The sequence below is a fragment of the Atta cephalotes genome, assembly GCF_000143395.1.
Source record: "Atta cephalotes unplaced genomic scaffold scaffold00081, whole genome shotgun sequence".
Lineage (NCBI taxonomy): Eukaryota > Metazoa > Arthropoda > Insecta > Hymenoptera > Formicidae > Atta > Atta cephalotes.
This window is the reverse complement of record NW_012130145.1, coordinates 381087-401579: the sequence shown is the minus strand read 5'-3', so window position 1 is coordinate 401579 and position 20493 is coordinate 381087. Positions and strand designations below refer to the sequence as shown.

At 30.9% G+C, this 20493-nt stretch overlaps 4 protein-coding genes across 4 annotated transcripts; 1 reads left to right on the top strand and 3 right to left on the bottom strand.

Annotated features, from left to right (window-relative positions):
* Nucleotides 1-377: 377 nt before the first annotated feature.
* On the bottom strand, nt 378-3529 carry LOC105624559 (guanylate kinase). Its single transcript, XM_012205919.1, has 7 exons — nt 3477-3529; nt 3342-3405; nt 2025-2034; nt 1326-1382; nt 906-1173; nt 620-843; nt 378-523 (listed from the first exon to the last, which is right to left on the bottom strand). Exons 1-7 carry the CDS (start codon nt 3527-3529, stop codon nt 378-380), a joined length of 822 nt encoding a protein of 273 aa, XP_012061309.1.
* Nucleotides 3530-4250: 721 nt separating this feature from the next.
* LOC105624525 (ribosomal protein S6 kinase 2 beta) lies at nt 4251-8753 on the bottom strand. Its single transcript, XM_012205884.1, has 13 exons — nt 8700-8753; nt 8309-8503; nt 8126-8207; nt 7891-8051; nt 6874-6980; nt 6604-6781; nt 6330-6495; nt 6052-6204; nt 5634-5899; nt 5298-5546; nt 4931-5169; nt 4573-4834; nt 4251-4382 (listed from the first exon to the last, which is right to left on the bottom strand). The coding sequence occupies exons 1-13, from the start codon at nt 8751-8753 to the stop codon at nt 4251-4253; spliced, it is 2244 nt and encodes a 747-aa protein (XP_012061274.1).
* Nucleotides 8754-11061: 2308 nt separating this feature from the next.
* LOC105624523 (cyclin-K) lies at nt 11062-13207 on the top strand. The gene is made up of 7 exons (XM_012205883.1): nt 11062-11446; nt 11580-11711; nt 11778-11883; nt 11997-12054; nt 12161-12333; nt 12556-12702; nt 12804-13207. The coding sequence occupies exons 1-7, from the start codon at nt 11228-11230 to the stop codon at nt 13205-13207; spliced, it is 1239 nt and encodes a 412-aa protein (XP_012061273.1). The 5' UTR covers nt 11062-11227.
* Nucleotides 13208-13279: 72 nt separating this feature from the next.
* LOC105624522 (proteasome assembly chaperone 1) lies at nt 13280-14606 on the bottom strand. Its single transcript, XM_012205882.1, has 5 exons — nt 14497-14606; nt 14325-14404; nt 14087-14250; nt 13802-13994; nt 13280-13705 (listed from the first exon to the last, which is right to left on the bottom strand). Exons 1-5 carry the CDS (start codon nt 14592-14594, stop codon nt 13524-13526), a joined length of 717 nt encoding a protein of 238 aa, XP_012061272.1. The 5' UTR covers nt 14595-14606; the 3' UTR covers nt 13280-13523.
* Between the last annotated feature and the right edge of the window lie 5887 nt (nt 14607-20493).

The following is a 20493-nucleotide window of genomic DNA, read 5'->3' as shown; positions in this document are numbered from 1 at the left end:
TTAGTGTGTGTGTGTGTGTGTGTGTGTGTGTGTGTGTGTGTGTGTGTGTGTGTGTGTGTGTGTGTGTGTGTGTGCATATCTTTTAATTACATGCTTATCAGATATGTCCGAAATAGTAATTTATGAAAATGTCATCGGAAACAATTCGTTATTCGTGTCCAAATATGAATCACATCCAAGGATCCATTAGATTTCAATTCTCAACTAGCTTGTTGTCTCATCTAAAAAATATTTTCTGATACAGAGATAAGACACATGTTACCTTTATAAAATAATACTAATCCTATAAAATATTAATTCTTATAATTTGATTATTATGTTATTGCACTACACAATATTTTTGCCATAAAAATATTTATGCTATCACAATAGAAAAATTAATACCAAAAGAAACGGGAAACATTTGATTCACCTGTATGACAATGTGGATTATAATTGGACATCACAAAATTGCGTAAAATCTGATATGCTTCTTCCAAATTATCATTTTCTATGACAATGTCAAAGTTACCAGGTGTCTCACCTATAAGCAATATGTGAAACATTTAGACATGAGTGTGAATTTTAAATAATTTTCTTAGTAATTAATTGTGCATATTGTGTAAACTATAAAACATACCATATTCTAATTCAGATTTGGCAACTAATAATCTACGTTTCAAAGATTCTTCAGTTTCTGTGTTTCTATCCTTTAATCGTTGCTCCAATTCCATAATAGATGGTGGTTTTATAAATATGTAAAAGGGATTCAGATCGATGCGTTTTATTTGTTTTACACCTTGTACATCAATATCTAACACGCATATCTTTCCTAAACTTTGTACATCTTCAACTGCTCGTTTGCTAGGGCATTTAGATTGTATATTGTTTTTCTATACAATTATTTAATATTTGTTTATATTTACCTCGTTCCATATAAATTCCCGCTAAATATAGCAGTTTCAATAAACTCCCCATTTTCTATTTGTTCTTGCATTCTTTCTTTGTTTGTGAAATGATAGTGAACCCCATCTTCTTCACTAGGCCGTGGCATTCTAGTTGTATGAGACACCGAAAATTTGAACGTATCGGGAAATTCATCGAACAATTGCTTTATCAGAGTACTTTTTCCAGAGCCCGATGGACCACAGAATACTAACGGACGTAGTCCTTTATGAATCATATTGAAATAGTCTGAAAATATATTTTCCATTCTATCCTTTATTTGCTACTTTGATATTCGAACAGATAAGTTATTTTCAAACGCGCGCTATTTATGTGCCATTTTGTCAGATTAAAATTTTCTTTTTTACGACACCATGAACAAAACCATGGATTCTGCATACCTATTTTTATTGTTCTAAACCATTGTATGAACATAATGATTAAAAGGATGCTGGCCGCTCATAGCAAAATTTTGACTCTGTATAATTCAATCATACAAAAATAGAATGAGAATATAACTATAACTAATGGATGATAGTTTTAAATTTTAAAAAATCATAAATATATACATGATAGTGACTTTTTTTTATCTCGAAATAATAAAATTATTTGTCTCATCGATCGATCAAATTGATAAAACATTTAAAATATTTAAAAAACTACACTACATAAACAATGTACATAAAGTTAATATCATTTTATATTCAAATAAAATAATATAAAAGCATCATTTTGAGAATTTTGGTCAATTGCTATTCATAGCATCACGATCTTAATGGTTCTATAATAAAACGGGCATCGGATGAAATTTGTCAATGTAATGTGAATTTGTTATATGTATAAACAAGTGAATTGTCTTAAAAATTAATAATCAATATTTTAATAGTTGATTCAGTGCTTTGAACCAACTACTTATGTTGAATCCAGTACATTGAATCAGCAATTTACACTTTTACTATTCTTTTATAACAAATTTTATTACAATACTAGAGAAAGAAGAGTAATAGTTAATCAAATTATCTCCAGGATGTACTTATAAATCATTAACTGATATACACTCTGTTAGGGTACATAGCGCCGACAATGATTCTGATCCTTACCTTTGACTTTCTATATATAAACAAGAGCAAATGATTGTAGTTACGTATAAGACAAAATATAAGCACAATGTAATATAATATAATACAATAAAATTTAACCGTCTAGTCAACCAATATTGCTATCGAGATACGTATCGTACGATATGTACCCATGGTCCATGGTGTGTGAAATCTGATTCCATCATGTATGTACCAACCAAAATAAGGATGTTCGATCTTCGATCCAAGATTGATTTTTTTAGAAAATCGATTCTTTTATCTTCGATTTTCGATTTTTTTAGATTGATTCTTAGAACCTCTCTCATTAATTTGGGGCTGTGTTCAGAAACGTTATCCCGCCCGGTTATTACTCCCAAGTATTACATCCTTGTTTTTTACCGAACATTAAACAGGGATGTCATGAAATTCGTGCAGAAAGAAACATAAGAGAGAACATGAGGGCCTGTTTCTTGTAACCGCAAAATGGTGCCCTCTGAGGATGTGGGTGTAAACTACACAACAATATCCATTTTTGTCGGTGCTCCTGAGTATCAATCATGAACCTTTATCCCTAGGAAAGTGAAAATTTTAACCATTGAAGTTAATGGAAAATTTTTCACTTTTCATTTTTCATCTTAAGAAAAAAGTTTCATGATTGACATCCTGATGGAAATAAGCCGCTGAAATCTCTATTAATTTGACAGATTTATTTCAGCGATTTCAGCGATTTAATTCCATCAGGCCTATTTATTTCCACCGCAAAAAAATGAATATTATTGTAGGTCTGTTCGCGTTGATTGCACTTTTGGCACTCGACATTTTCGCTTTCTCTTTTTTCAAAGCAAAATATGGATCTATCTCATTTTAAGTGCAAAAATGTTTGCGGATTTCATGCAATGCATTAGGGCCTGTGCAGTTTATATCCACTTCTTCTGAAGACAGTAAAAGCGATAGACATGAAGAATGGCTTCAATTAATTGATAAAGAAACATTGTTGGAAAGGACTGTATCTGTGAGATATAATTTTTTATCTGTGAGGTTTTATTTTCCCTTATAATACAATCATATATAAGTTTTGAATAATCGCGCGTCATAGATCCAAAATGGCGGCAATTCGCGATAGTTTGTTATCTATGACTTTAGTCTCGTTTGCATGATAGGTCATATCAATTTTATATGAAGAATATTCCATTCTTCATGCAGAATTAATGACAATTATTTACGTCTTCCTGTTACAGTCAGAGCATCATATCAAAGAATTAATGTCTCTATTTTTAGATTATATGTGTCGATTGTGTGTATATGGAGGAGTTTTGCGATTTGAACGCCGAGCACTACTAATGCCAATTCAGCAACCTGATTTTTACTAGAGTCTCTAGAACCACCAGAGTCTGGCCATGCCCTAAAAATTTCTTAAATATGACCTACATGAGGATTTTTGCCGATTTTGCGTATTGACTCGCTTTTCAATACAGCTTTAAAATTCTAACTGACAGTCGTAGGAACGTATAAATCTTATTATACATTATTTTAAAGAAAATATAATTTAAGATTGTACTTTTCTAAAAAATAAAATGACTTCCTACGAACTTCCTAAGAATTTCTTCAAATCACCACAAAAATAATTTATACAATTGTCAATTTATTTAACAAATCATTAACGATAAGCATTACAATAACACAATGATTACATGATTTATTTCATTTTTTGTAGTTACTGTAATTTTTTTAGATTCAAATCCACATAAACATCGAGATTTTAAACATTTTAAAATTACAAATCACGAGTTTAGGTGGAAATACACGCACACACGCATACCAGAGACACATACTTATCCAATAAACATCAAGTCAAAAAATGAATTTGATCTAACTACATTGCACAGATAAAATTTTACATGTAATATCGAAATCTTTAAATTATTAAATTATAATTGATTATAGCTCAACATGATTATATCAGGCAACATTTTTTCATTGGCTAAATCTATAAGATTTAGCAATTATAAGTATAAAAAAAAATAATTAAAAAATAACTAAACTATTTATTTTGACCATTACGCAATTAACTATAAATAAATATCACATTCGGTTCACTGTCATAAATGTTTCGTTATATACTTTCCACGATGATATTAATGTCATTTACAATATGGGCACTGCTACTTGTACTTTCAAATATGATTTTGTTCTCCTAAGTATCTTCTATCTTGAGATAAAAGTTAATCTGTACATAAGATATTCAAGTTAAATTTGAGGGGGGCCCGCTGGATTTGCTTTATTTGTTCTACGACGTGCCAATTCAGACATAACCACGGGACCAATATGTGGTGATCTTGGGCTACTTGCTATTACTCTGTATGTCTCTGCAACTGCCATCTGAAATTATAATATTATGATAAATTTGTTAAAAATGTTATACAGAAAAGGAATAACATATTTTCAATTGTAACATATTTTCAAATAAATGCTACAAATACATCTATTATTAACAATAACAATCTATATTGTTAACGAAATAAATATTTGCGAAAGTAATTATTACTTTTCGATAGTAATATATTCATACCTTTAGGCTATGTGGATCTTTAATAACATCCGGCAATACTTTTGGAGGGATACGATGTCGATTTACAATCCATGGATATTTTAAAATCATAGTTGCTGTAGGTCTTCGAGTGGGATCCAAGTGCAACATTCTCTTAACTAGTTCTTTAGCTTCGGTGGAAATATGACACCATATCCCACTTTCCACGTCTATATATCCTGAACCAATACGATCTAATATATCACTGGCACTATCTCCTGGGCTGTTACGAAAGGGCGTGTACCTATGTATCAAATAAAAAAAAAATGATAAAATCAATTCCTATCATTTTATAATTGCATATATTAAGTAGTTATTTCATTCTCAAAGTTTTTAATACCCAGCTAGCATGATGTATAATAAAACTCCGAGTGACCAAATGTCACATGCTGCATCATATCCTTGACGTTTCAACACTTCAGGTGCTACAAAGTTGGCTGTATAACAGGGCGTCATTAACAAACCGTTCTCCGCTCGTAATTGTGTTGCAAAACCAAGGTCACATATACAAAGTGTTGTTGGATCACCACCAGGTTTTGTGTACAGAATATTTGATGGCTTCAAATCTCTATGAACAACCTATTTTTTTTTTTTAAGCAACAACTTCATCGTTTCCTTGTATGTAGGTGAATTTCATATAGATGTACAAATTGAAGTAACTATACAAAAATGTTTGTCATATTTATACATTTAAAGATCACACTTACTCCGTTCTCATGGAGATAATGCACCACACTTGTAACAGTATAAATGACCTCAGCAGCTTCTCTTTCGGTGAAATTTCGTCTTTGTAGCAAACGATCGAGGAGTTCACCACCGCGTAAAAGTTCCAATACTAGATAAACTCGTTTATCATCTTCATGAACTGCTCTCAACGTTACAATGTGAGGATGTCTACCATATCGTAGTAGAATTTCTATTTCCTCTGTCGGATCTCGTTTCGATTTCTCAATCACCTATTTCATTAAATCATTTAGCTAGCTTTCTATTTCGTATATCTTTTCACAGATACATCTTATTTCAACTTTTATACAGAACTTTACCTTTACAGCATACTCCATTTTGGATGCTGTGTGAACAGCCAAGTAAACCACACTGTAGCTTCCTCTGCCAATTTCATGTTTAAATTCGTATTCGTCAGTTATGGAAACAGGATTAACATAGGTTGGAAAAATAGCACTAATGTTATCATAGTGTCTATATTCATGAGATATAACACGATCCGCATCCGTAAGTAAACAGGGTGCGACAAAACTGAATCCGCGAAATAATTCATGAGCATTTGCGCTAGGTGGTACTCCAGGAGAATCTGAAAAAATATGTCATAGTATATCTTTTATAATCAGGATGTGATTTTATATAATTATTAACTTGATTCTATAATTACATAATTATTAACTTGATAACTCTATTCTATGTCCTTCTTTTCTTTCTATTTTCAAAAAAAAAAAAAAAACTTACCTTTAGGTGTTTTACAAGTAAATTCGCTGTCGAAGTAAAATGCATTGTCCTCCCTAACAGCTGGTTTAAATGGTGGTCTTATTTCTTTTTTATAAAGAGCGTCCCAATCAATAGTAGCAAAGAAAATATGACTTTTAATCTCTTCCACTCCACCTAAAAAATAAAAAGATTTACGTATAAAAAAACCTCTACACGATCACATACGATAGCAGGTATGCGTTACTTAAGGCTCTATTATTTCTTCAAAGCATGTAAAATATGTAAGGCAAGCCCTTTACCAGATCCAAGACGATTTGCTGGATTCCTTTTGAATAATACTCTCAAAAGCGCTTGCGCTTCTGATGAAAGATTGTGCGGCATACCGAGTTTAGCTTTCAAAATTTGTGTCATCGTTTCTTTGCGATTTGCACCTTGGAATGGGAGGGCGCCTGTCAGCATTTCAAACTGAAAAATTTAAAAAGCGTCACATAATTTTGATTTTTCTTTTTACAGCTATGATAATTTACATTCATTAATCATATCCAGATGTGATATTTAAAGTTTAATCCTAACCATTAAAACACCAAAACTCCACCAATCCGCTGTAAAAGTATGTCCTTTTCTGTTGACAATTTCAGGTGCCATATATTCAACAGTGCCACAAAATGAATATGCTTTCGAATCGTCTAAAGGTTGCTTGCTTAAGCCAAAATCTGTCAAAGATATATGGCCTTCTGTATCTAACAAAATGCTATCGCGTAAAAAAAATAGTTAATTAAATATTTTAATCAATGCTTGTTAAAGAAACATATGATATATATATAATATGTAAACAATACAAACTTTTCAGGCTTCAAATCCCGATAAATAATTCCGAGTTTATGTATATGATCCAATGCAAGTGCCAGTTCTGCTAAATAAAATTTGACATCCTCTTCTGTAAACATTACCTGAAAGATTAATTATAGTAATAATTACAAATATATTTGAGAGTTTATTTCAATGATTGTAGTGTGGAAGTTATATCGCCATTATCTCAGCTGAAAATGTATTTCGCATAGATATAATTTTCATCCAAAAAATATCGCGTTTTCGAAATCGCGAGAGAACACACGCGAATATCGAAGATACCTGCTCAAGCTGTTCGATCAGAAAAAAAGGACAACACAGAGAGACAGACACACGAGACAGTTATATTGACGAATGTAAACAGCGGCAGCAAAGCGAGTAATAATCAACGAGACGTTTAAACTGCATTCATTTATCGGAGCATGTGTCAAATAATCCGACATTGCAGTCGAGCGCAATATTGTACATGCTGTAAGTCGCTAGAGAAATTAGATGCTGCATTTCGAAGAAAACTAAACCACAGGATCACATATATCTTAAATCGAAATTTCGAAGCCTTCTTTGAACGACCGAAAACAAATCATGTTTTCTCCGAAAATAAGGTCGAATAAGCAATCGAGAGAAGTGAACACTTCTCTATTGGCTCTCATCATATTAAGTAAATCTGACGATTGGAATAAAGACTTTTTTTTCGGAATCGATCATTGATATTGGCCACAATCGTAATCATATCACAATCTAAATCTCCATCAATAACCATCAAAGTATATCTATTTTTTTTAGTCTAAAGTTCTTGCATGATTCATCTTTCTTCTTTCTCTTTCCATATTGGAGAGAAAAAAAAGAGTTAAACCATACAAGAAATTCAGCTAAAAAGAACAGAACTCATGTTTCATCAGAAAATATTACAATATTTATACAATATTTACTTGTGTTCTCTTAGTTATGCTAATTGTGAAGAAGTATAAGCCATATGAAATATGTAGCAATTTGCAAGCAACAAAATCTTACCTCTTTAGACAATCTGGAAAAGAGATCACCACCCCTTAGAAAATCAAGAATTAAATAAAGTTTTCCTTCAGTTTGGAATGCATAATGCAGCCGGACGATGAATGGATGTTCTACATCTACCAATATATTTCTTTCCATTTTGGTTCTAACTCTATCACGAACTAAGAAAAGTGGATAATACAATAACTATAATAATTTGAGACACTTGCAAATATTTTGTAATATTTTAAGATACCTTTTAAAGTTGCCTTCTTCAGAACTTTCATAGCATATAGAGTCCCGCTATCTTTTCCAACAACTTTTCTTACTAAAAATACCTATAAAAGTATTGAAGAAATAAAACAAAATATGTGTGCTATACAAAGTATCAAAAAATATTTAAATATTATATATGCAATTTTGTATTTATTATTCTTACTTTGCCAAAGGATCCTTGGCCAAGAACTTTTAATAATTCAAAGTGAGAGGGTTCAGCCTTCTCATAACCATCCCTTGTCATATCACGTACTTCAATTTCATGAGATTCCGAGCAACCATTTGATCTTTCAATTAAATTTCCTTGAGTGATCATTGTTTCTTCCTGATTTTCAGCTGGAAGAATCTCTGTACTTTGCTAAACAGAAGCAAAAGACAGAAAATGAAGGTATTTTTCAAGATGAGGTATTTTACAATCTATTATAATGTTAAAGTAAAGAAAAAAGAAACAGAAAAAAAGAACAAGAATTCTTCTGAAAAAGTGACAGTGGTTTGGAATTCGCTGTTTCAAAGAAAATTACAACCCACGAATATTGAGAGAAATTGAGTTTTACCTTTTCATTTGTACGATGCTCCGTCCAAGGAGCCGTTAGAGTTGCTAACGGCATTATATCTAAAGTTTTGTTTATTTTCGAGATTGCAAACGTTTTTGTGAAATTCTTATATATTTATTAAATTGTTACTAACATGTACAAGTGTTTACTGCAAAAAACAATTTTATTAGTTGACTCTGATTAACAAACCAACAGTAGAAACTCACAGTCAACTATTAATCACTACTACCACTCGCTACTTGCAACCACTCACTACTGCTACATATCCATATGTATGCGTGTAGTTCATGCATAATATACATAACATATACATAAATGTATATGTTTATATATATGTATGTATATATTTTTATATATATATATATATATATGCATATATATAAATACGCATGCGTATATACACATATCTATTATACGTATATTTATATATTACCAGAGAGAAACTTAAGAGAAGCTATGCCTTTTTAGTGTTACCGTCGAAATCATCCATACACTATCTCCACTACATTCATTTTCAGTTTGGGAACTACGTAACTACATACATTTTCTGATGCTATCGATAAAATCGTATCATCGAAAATAGTAGTTCGTGTCTGTATTAAATCCTCAGGGGATCGATTTAAATGGAGGTAAAAATTACAAAAAGTGAGCAATTAAATTATGAATACTCTAGTGAATTTGCTCATTTTTGTAATTTTCATCTCGGGGTCGATTCTGTATCTTTAAACAAGGTGAAAATTATAAAAGTGAGCAAATTTATTAGATGTTGACTAATGAAATTATTAGTATTCTAATAAATTCGTTCACTTTTATAATTTTCACCTCGTTTCAAAATACAGAATCGATGCCCTCATTTGAAGATATACAATCGATTCCCAGGATAGAAACATACCGACTATTCATAGGAAGGATAGTTCAATTTGAACGAAAAAATTTTAATTTCGCATCTCCTATATATATAAATAAAAGTTATTGAATTTTAATAAACAAAATTGAAAATTCAAACAAGTTAATTTAGTAAATTTTGCTTGTGCGTGTATAATATTTATCTTATAATATCTTAATATAAAATTATGAAGTTATGGGCCTGTATTCACAAAGCGCTTACAGCAATGTTCGCGCATTAACTTGCTATAATTTACGTTACACACACTATAGAATTTTAGAGATAAAAGCGCGCTTTTATCGATTTTAAATACGGGTCAATGATCTTTATGCAAATTTGTAATACAGTTAAGCGGTCGTTTTTTATTATTGCACTTTCTGAACTAATATACACAGTGTAATAAGTTGAAATGAAACAAATATGTTTGTTCCACTTCAACTTATTGACACAATATAGCTATTGTGTTATTGCACCGGTTCAGAGTGCAGCAATAAAAAACAGATACAAGACTGGAATCAAACTACGTATTGAAGATTGAAATTGAAGATTGAAGATTGAAACTTTGACCAATGAAAAATTTTAGCTTCTATTGTTTTGATTGGTTAAATTTCAATCTTTTAATCTACAATTTCAATCTTCAAATAGTTAAGGTTTCAGCCTTAAGTCCGATGTCCACGATACTAGAAATTGGTCTGAGATTTCGGAGAGAAAAAATTAACAAATCACATTTAAACAATTTGATTACATGACTATTGCGATTGGTCAATTCTTCTTTCTTCATCCCAGATCTCGGATCGATTTCTAGCATCATGGACATAAGGCTTTAGAAAGATTTGCATCAATCTGAAGTAAAATGGCGTCTAAGGCCGGAATTAGATTACGTATTAAAGAATGAAATTGAAAATTGGAAGATTGAAGTTTGACCATTCAGAACAAAAGGAGTCAAAACTTCTTTGTTCTTATTGGTGAAATTTTAATTTTTAATCTTTAATTTCAATTATCAATGCATAATCTGATTCTGGCCTAACAAGGATTCTATTAAACCGGAATTAGACTGTGCATTAAAGATTGAGATTGAAGATTAAAGATTAAAATTTCACCAATGAGGACAAAGAAATTCTGACTCTTTTTGTTCTAATTGGTCAAACTTCAATCTATTAATCTTCAATCTCATTCTGCAATGCGTAGTTTGATTCCGGTCTTAGACCCACGATGCTAAAGTTCGGTCCGAGTTCTCGGATCGAGAAATGTGTAGCCAATCAACTTACAGTTTTTACGAAAAATCGATAAATTGATTGGCTACACATTTCTCAGTTCGAGAATTCAAATCGAGTTCTAACACTGTGAACACACGGCTTAAGCCCGGATCTACCACAGATTTTTAAGAGGGCAGGACGGGAAAAAAGTTTTGTTTCAGTTTGATTTTATAAAACAAGTGTTGTTGTAGGTGGTTGTTGATGTATTAATTTTATTTTGATGTTTAATTCGTTAGTGTCGGAAATAAGTTGCCACTCTCTAAATTGATAAAGATATCTGTAAAGATATTAGTAAAGTACATGAAAAGAATGTTAATTGACATAAATGACGTTCAGGATTTAATGATTGAACTAATATTATAAATCGTATTTTAAGTGATTTAAACATGCCGTGTTGGTATTATGAAAAGAAAGAACTTCGCAATACACCATCTATTCAAGATGGTATCGATTATGACACGGAATGTAGATATCGAAAAGAAGGTGCACGTTTTATAATAGACACTGGTACAAAAATGGATTTAGGTTATAATACGATGGCAACGGGTGTTGTTTATTTTCATCGATTCTACATGTTTCATTCATTCAAAAACTTTCCGCGATATGTAAGTGTATTTTATATATACATAACAATATGTAACTATGTATATATATGTTTGTAGTCAAAATTAATTACAAGTGTCGACATGTTGTATCCATTAAAATATCTTCTGAGAATTACAATATTATGATATATAGGTAACTGCTTGCTGCTGTTTACTCTTAGCTGGAAAAGTTGAAGAAACTCCAAAGAAATGTAAGGATATCATAAGGACTGCCAAAACTTTAGTGTCGGAACAAAAGTTTATGACATTTGGAGAAGACCCTAAAGTAAGTTTTTAAAAGAGATGTTTTAATATTGTACTAATGTATCAAGTTTATTTTTTTTTTCTTTAGGAAGAAGTTTTGATTTTGGAGAGAATTTTATTGCAAACTATTAAATTTGATCTACAAGTGGAACATCCATATAGTTATTTACTAAAATATGCAAAGTGTCTGAAAGGTAATTATAAAGTTGTTTTTTTGTACTATAGAATTATATACAATAGAACGCTGTTTATTAGAGGCGCTTAAAATATATAAATATTTCTAATGAAAGTTTTGTTCCATTTCTAGGTGATAAAAACAAGTTGCAAAAGATGGTTCAAATGGCTTGGACATTTGTTAATGATAGGTATATGAAGTTATAAATTAATAATAATAATAATATTAAAAATATTAATTACAATGCACATACATATTTTTGATGTATAAATAAGCCTTTTTAATATTTTTTTCAGTTTATGTACCACTCTATCGCTGCAGTGGGAGCCAGAGATCATAGCTGTCGCTCTAATGTATTTGGCAGGAAAATTAAGCAAATTTGAAGTAGTAGATTGGGTTGGAAGACAACCGAAACATTTACGCTGGTGGGATATGTTTGTTGAAGATGTAACTATGGATCTTTTAGAAGGTGATCTTATGTAATTTTCATTTCTTAAGAGATTTGCGTTGCAAATCGCTTTAACATTCTTTAAAATGCTCCTACCATAGCATTTACTCATTCTAAGTGCTCGTTGAAGCGAGTAAGAATTATAGCAGAAACACTGAAGTATGCGCAAATGAACTTAAAGTGTCTTTATCATTATTTGTTGTTACAGATTAGTAATAACTAATACATTGAACATATTTTTAGATATTTGCCATCAGGTATTGGATTTATATTCACAAGCTAATAATGCCAAACCACCAGATTCGCCTCCTATGATACCATCCAGCGAAATGTGTAGGGAACGATCTGTTACTGCTACTACTGTCGAATCTGCATCTAATACACCAAATGGTGAGTAACAGTAATATAGTATTGACAATCACAAATGTATCGATTTGTAACTCATTTGATTAAAAGTTATATTTTAGTGTAATGGTTAACAAATGTTGTAGTTACACCTGGAAAATCCTCTAAAAGCATGGAAGCATCAACAGTTTCTGCAAATGGATGTCCATCTACAGACGTCACAGATACAATAAAACCAATAGATACTTCAACGGCACATTTTCCTACATATGCGGCAAACTTTGCATCTAACAACACAAATTATCCACCAGCATTTCCACCTACCAATGTTTCGGTTCCTCCTCCTCCTGTAAATACAATGAATCATATCGTGCCAACGATGCATCATATTGGATCGTCCACTGCTATTCGCCCTACACCACCTTCAGCACAGACTGCCAATCAAACTTTTCAACCATATTCCTATCCAACAAACGCATCATATTTTTCAGCGAATAATCCAATTCCACCGGCTGCACCGCCACGTAATTATTATCCACCGCAACCATAACGGAAAATAATATATCGCGCGTTTAGTGTAAGTTGCGTCAGTGCATTATCTTAATTTAAAACAAACATTAGATTATCCAAGACATTACCAATTTAATTGTAAATTTTGAGTATGTGTGTATTGTATATTTGCGATGTTATCAACAGCATATAATTGTATAAACTTTTTTTTGTACTATAAATGAAACGACAGTTCTTAACTTTTTTCTTTCTCCACATAACTATTAATATATGACAAAACAAAAAGAATTAGCATTTGATTTATACTTGATTGATTCAGATATTGATCGATAAAAGGAAGAATGAATTAGAATATTTCACATGTAAAGATTGCCTTTACTAAAAGGCTTTTCCTTGAATTTGGGTTGTAATTTACAAGGTATTTCATCAGTTAAAACTTGTAAAATTGGTTCTGCACATTTGGAATCTAACACAAAACTGTCGATATACAATATATATAACTTAGCTGGTTTGCCAATAAGTTCAGCATAAGACAAGACTGAAACAAGTAAACAATGTCAATTTCATTGATTTTTATATAATATCTTTTGTATTTGGTACATGCGTTTCATGTATATTATATGTAAATACCAACCTCCTGCACCTACTCCAAATACAATATTTGGTTGTTCCAATGGCTCAATTCCACATTTTGAAACATTCACCGTTTTAGTAGCCAATATTCTTAAAAATGAAGCAATCTCTGGGACGCTTGTACTTTGAAATTGCGATATATGACAACACAATATTGAAATTATGTTTTCTGAACTTAGTAACAAGTCATATATCTGTAAAGATAGAAAAAGATAAATTTCTTTGATTTATAAATCAGAAATTGAAAGAATAGGTAGATGAATGTCATAAGCTAATCAGCATATACCTGATTTACAAATTTTCCAGCATTTTTTGTATCAAACAGTGGTAAAATTACACACACATATATTTGTTTGTCAATATGATAAATAACTGAAACTTTTTTATGATTTTCATTTTCTATGATACATACTTCTTCCATTTTGGGACATAAACATTGTTCCACAAATGCTAAAATAAAATAATTGGTCTAATAATATAATATATAACAAAAACGTAAAATATAAAAAGAGTATTAATATTACGAATTAATGGATCTCCTTCTATTATGATGAACTTTTGTATACATTCTGGTTTATCTTTCAACCAGCGAATGTATAATTCCCTAAAATTTTAATCATTTTTGAGTCATTTCAAGCATAACAATAATAAGTAAAAGATAAATAACAATCTGTTACCATCATAATTTTAACTCACAGAGAATGTTCTGTATTATCAGTTGGTTCGTATTCATCCTCGTCATCCCAAAATGCTCGTGATGATGGAAATATTACTTCTCCGAAGTGACTAACCATTTTTTAATTAAACGTCCTATAAAGAGAAATAAAAAGAAATTAAGAGAAATTAAGATGTCAAATCAGTTAATATTCTTTTAACTCATGTCGATTCTCTTCTTATAAAACGATCATTAATCGTATGAATTGTCAAATCAATGATAACCTGTGTTATTAAATTGCAGAGTCAGAGCAGAAATCGTCTCATCCGCGTCTCACGCATAATGCTGATATATAAATTATGATAGCGTCAATTTTAATCATGTGATCGGATTCAACAGTTGAGTGAGCGCTCGCTGCTATTGATATATTCTTCCAGATCTAAAATGCTGATTGGACGATCTAAAAGAATAACAGTGAACGCTCACTCAACTGTGAGTCCGTTGAAAGTAGCCTTTCTGTCACTAAAGGTGCCTTTTTATGCTGACGCTTAATCGGCTCAAGACTCATTTTCAGCATCAAAATAGATCACGTGATCAAAATTGATATTCGTCAGTTTTTATCATGTGATTTATTTGGTGCCGAAAATCAGCGTCGAACTTTAATATGTATCTCTTGAACTAATGCAATCAACGCAGGAACAGAAAACTAGTGGCGTCCTAGAATATTTCTTACTTCGATAGGGACTTTTGGACTCCATAAATGATTTCGTGCAGTGGCTATCGTTAAGTATCATAACCTTGTTCTGAATTCTGATTAACGTGACGATTAATATAGTATAAATTATTCATCGAATATTTTGAAACAATTTTTTGTTAAATTTCATTTTCGTATATTGCGTTGCGTGCATCCAGTACTATCGATATTCAAGTGAGTGCCGTTTTTTTCCCGCCGGTTTCGTCGTTTGTGTTGTCGTCGCCGTCGCTGTCGCCGTCGCCGTTGCCGTCGCCGTCGTCGCCGTCGTCGCCGTCGTCGCCGTCGTCGCCGTCGTCGCCGTCGTCGCCGTCGTCGCCGTCGTCGCCGTCGTCGTCGTCGTCGTCGTCGTCGTCGTCGTCGTCGTCGTCGTCGTCGTCGTCGTCGTCGTCGTCGTCGCCGTCGCCGTCCGCCGCCGCCGTCGTCGTCGTCGTCGTCGTCGTCGTCGTCGTCGTCGCCGTCGCCGTCGTCGTCATCATTATCATCATAATCATCATCATATCATCATCATTATCCTCATTGGAGCAATATTTTCATTGGAAGAAAAGGAAGGATAGTTTCAACGATGGGAAACGTTCACACCTGCGGCCCGAACGAAGCTCTTGTAGTATCAGGTAAATGCTTTATTAACTTTCTGAGTGTCATTTAGAGCAGTGCGATATGATTTTTGAGTCACTGTTTTTCTTGATGTATTGACAATATTATTGAGTTATTGCTGGACAATAACAATTTATTAATAATTTGTCTGTATATAGCTTGAATCTATACAGAGATTTTCGTTTGTACTTAATGTTAAGTCACAAATTTTTGATCGCAAAACTGATTGATTATATCAGTAGATCAAACATGATATAAAGTGATTTATTACATTTTTTTACAAGATAACAAAAGAAAAAGTTTATATTACTATTTTCCAAATACAATATTTATTTAAATCAATAATTTAAATCAATAATTGTTTTTTATAATAGAGAAGATTTCTTATCTTAATGTTTTTTTTTAGAAATTTATTAGTTATCTCATTAAACAAGAATAAGAAAAATCTAGAGTTGAAGCTGGATTATTAGAGAAATATCAAGAGTTTATTTGTTATCTTTTCATGAATGCATGCTAATTGACTATCAGGTGTTATATTTACATATTATTAAACTTTTTTGTTGAATTTTATATTGCTTTATAAGTATTTATAGCTTTAAGATGTCTTATAAATCAAAGTTGTATACTCCTAATCTGCTATTAGCGACAAGCGAGTGCATTTAACAGTTTATATTATACTAACATCAAAAACACAGTGAACATAACACTATATTAATAATAATGACATTATATGTAAAGGTACCTTCCAACAAGCGACTCAGTACAATGCAGTGATCATCTTATCCTTGTTTATTTTGGCGAATAACAAGGATGTAATAATCCACTCACCATGGCATGTGTATGTCTCTTGTTGGAAGGCATCCTAAATAATAATGCATTTGGTTTATCTTTGCATTTAATGCATTATAGGTATATATACTTAATTCAACTACATAATCGTTTAATGGTAAAAATTCTTAGCGTTCTAACGACTGTACTACACATAGTATTACCTCTCTGAGTTTCTTAGTTGTAAAATTTTTTGCTTAGTATTCGTATTAGAATATATATCATTATATTCCATATATTTTTCACATTGATGCACTAAAAAACTAAAGCAGTTATTATAAGGCATGATGCATTATATTCTAATTATATATATATATTCTCCGTACCTACTAGCAACTCTGTTGGGAGTAGTTTATTAACGACACATATGATTTGTGAATTTAATGATAAATAATGATAAATGAATTTAATGATAAATAATCTATTATCAGACTGCGATTTTAAGAATTTGTATTTTTTCACTTCAGGGAATTAATTTTAACATGCGAATATATGTGTGTTTTTCGTAATCGTTATTAATTTAAATTTATCTAACATTGAGAATGATTAGGGTCGAAATGTTTGTTAAATATTGTTTATACTTTATGTCATCATATTGTGTGATCCATTGTTTATGTTGTTAAAGTTATTGACACAAATCATCTTGGTTTGTAGCTTTTTTATTTTATATTTATTTATTAGTAAGACTTCTATTAGACAAGTTCAACAAAATCTACAATATTATTCTATGATAATACTCTATAGAAGTAGATAAAACAAATTAACAATGTAACATATTAAGTATTAAATTACATTTATATGGCTCGATTACGTTGAAATTGTAATATTGATATTATGAAACTGGCCAATTACATCATTTTATTCTTAAAGAAACAGCTGATTGGCTAATTTCATAACGTTATAATTTTTAGTGCGTATAAGAAAACGCTATTTTTATCATTTTTCGTTATTTATTAAAACAAAAATTTAGTAAAACAAAAATAGAATGACACTAATAGTACTAATAACGTTTTCCTGAACGCACCTTTTGACGTAAATCGAGTCGTGTAAACGTAGTCATAGATACGAACTAACATACAGAACTATCGTTTGATCAAAATTAATAATGTTAATAAGTTACTATATTTGTTGCAAGCTTATAAATTAGTTAATGGTTAATAGACCGAAAATAGATTAATTATTAGCTAAAGTGACATGATGTAACAATACATGCTGTTTGTTATAAATCTTAATAAATCTTAATAAAAGTAATAAACCATGGCACAATAAAATCAATTGAGATTAATCAATAAAAATAGATACTATTTGTAGATATTAACGTACAAATTATATAATTCTCTAAAATGAAATTTAATAAAATATTATTTTATTTTAAATAACGTAAAAGGATATAATCTCTTAACTTTATTCTAAAAAAAATTGTTGATCTTAAGTGTCTTTTTTTTTCATTTTTTATATGCACAAAAAGTTAGTGATAAGATATATTTTATTAAAATATTTTTGCTCCGCATAATTTTCAATAAATAGATTACGTTTACAAATGTTATTTTGTCGGATATTATAATTTACTATCGTATTTATTATCGTATTTATTACAAGAACGCAATTTATAAGAAAATTTAAAAATCAAATATTCCAAATGCAAAAAGAGCAACGCGGATGATTTTTCTAAATAATTTTGTTATTTTCCTAGATTAATCCATATTGCATCAATGAGCAAATGAGTGGAAAAAAAATTATGAGTCATCTTTTTTACGTAACGATGTAAATGCTCTATTAGATGATACACTTATTGAAGAATATTTTTTTTTCTCGCTTTTCTGCAATTATTAATTCATTTGCAAGTCCTTTGTGTTACATGCATATATATAAAGCAAAATGATATGATATCCGCAATGATAAAAAAAATGATTGTGTTACTACTGAGAGGAAAGTTTTTTGATATTTATAACTATAATTATTTTTACTATAATTATGATTATTACTGCTATAACATGTTAGTAATAATAACAAATTATGTATAGTTCTTACAATAAATGTATATAAGTCTATTTTCTGTTGCTGAACTGATGTACACTTTTTGAAACTTAAAGTGAGATAAGTATATGTTCAATATTTGGCGAAAGCAAGAGAGTTCTAGTGCAGTTTAGTGTAGGAACAAAAAATAGATCAATAATCAGCAACTAAAATGACAATAAAATCATAATAATTTGAATTACTTCAATGATAATTTCAACCATTTTTTAAATAATAAACTGTAAATTATAATCATTTGTCAACTATATACATTTGTTGCTAAAACTATGGTTATTATTAATATTATAACAATAATAATCGTAATTATGGTAATATAATGTGTAATATTAAAAACATCAAACATTTTTCTCGTAGTAAACGAGAATGATCGATGCGATTGATCACCTTCGGAAAATATTCTTGAGAATAAATTATATAATTATATTACATTTATCAGTATCGAATTAATATTGATAATACAACGTTTCGATAATAATTTTATTTGATGATTATTGACGTTATATAGTCACATAATGATTGACATAAAAAAAATTCAGTTATTTATGAAGAATTAGAATATGATTGAAAAAAGATATTACTCACTCGTTTTTAACGATAATCTTAAAAATTGGACAGTATTATCCATATCTATATAATTCCTACACATTCTGCAGTTCATCACAATCATCACGTAATTTAAACACCAGGAGATCGATGTAAAGTCTAACACAATTATTGTTTTTTTGTTATTTTATTTAATTTTCTTTTCTCTAAGTTTGTTGTAAATTGAGCAACATTACTCTCTAAATCTGAATCAATGGATAGTCACTAATTACTCAGTGGCATATTTTACACTGGATAATTAGTGAAGTTCAACTGAGTTTAAAAAAGGAATGTTTAAGCATTATATAACTAAAATATTGATATTTGCACATTAATTTCAATCTTCCAATATTATATTTATTGAATTTAATCCTTAACTTAGCTAATCTTTATTATGTGATCTAAGTAACCTTGTTTTAATGCTTAAATTCAATGAATGATATTAGAAGATTGAAATTAATATGCAAATATCAGCATTTTAGTTATATAATGCTCAAACATTCTTCCTTTTTTAGTTGAACTTCGCTGATTATCAGTGCCAAGTATGCCACTGAGTAATTAGTGATTATTCACTGATTCAGATTTAGTGCGCATTCCTTATCTTATAACGCTACAATATTTAATGTGATTGATATCCATATAATTCCCTGAGCCTTTCGTAAAAAAATGAATCTTATTAGGTGTACAACTTTGCTTCCGCCGTTTTTTTCCGAAATTCGAGGTTTTATTGTAAAAAACTGGTTATACATTTATGATTCAAAGTATTGTCCATCGCTGACCACTACTTTCTCCCATCTTTCGGGTAGCGTATGAATCCCGCGTCGAAAAAACTGATCATCTTTTGAGGCTATCCACGAATCGATCCAATTTTTTACTTCTTCATAAGACCGGAAGTGCTGGTCAGCCAGGCCGTGTGCCATTGATCGAAACAAGTGATAGTCAGAGGGAGCAACGTCTGGAGAATACGGCGGGTGGGGTAGAACTTCCCATTTCAACGTTTCCAAGTATGTCTTGACCACTTTCGCAACATGGGGTCGAGCATTGTCATGCTGCAAAATCATTTTATCGTGTCTCTCGTTGTATTGCGGCCGTTTGTCTTTCAATCGGCTCAAACGCATCAATTGTGTTCGATACCGATCGCCTGTGATTGTTTCAGTCGGTTTTAACAGTTCATAATACATTACGCCGAGCTGGTCCCACCAAATACAGAGCACGACCTTGGACGTCAAAATCACCGTTCTTG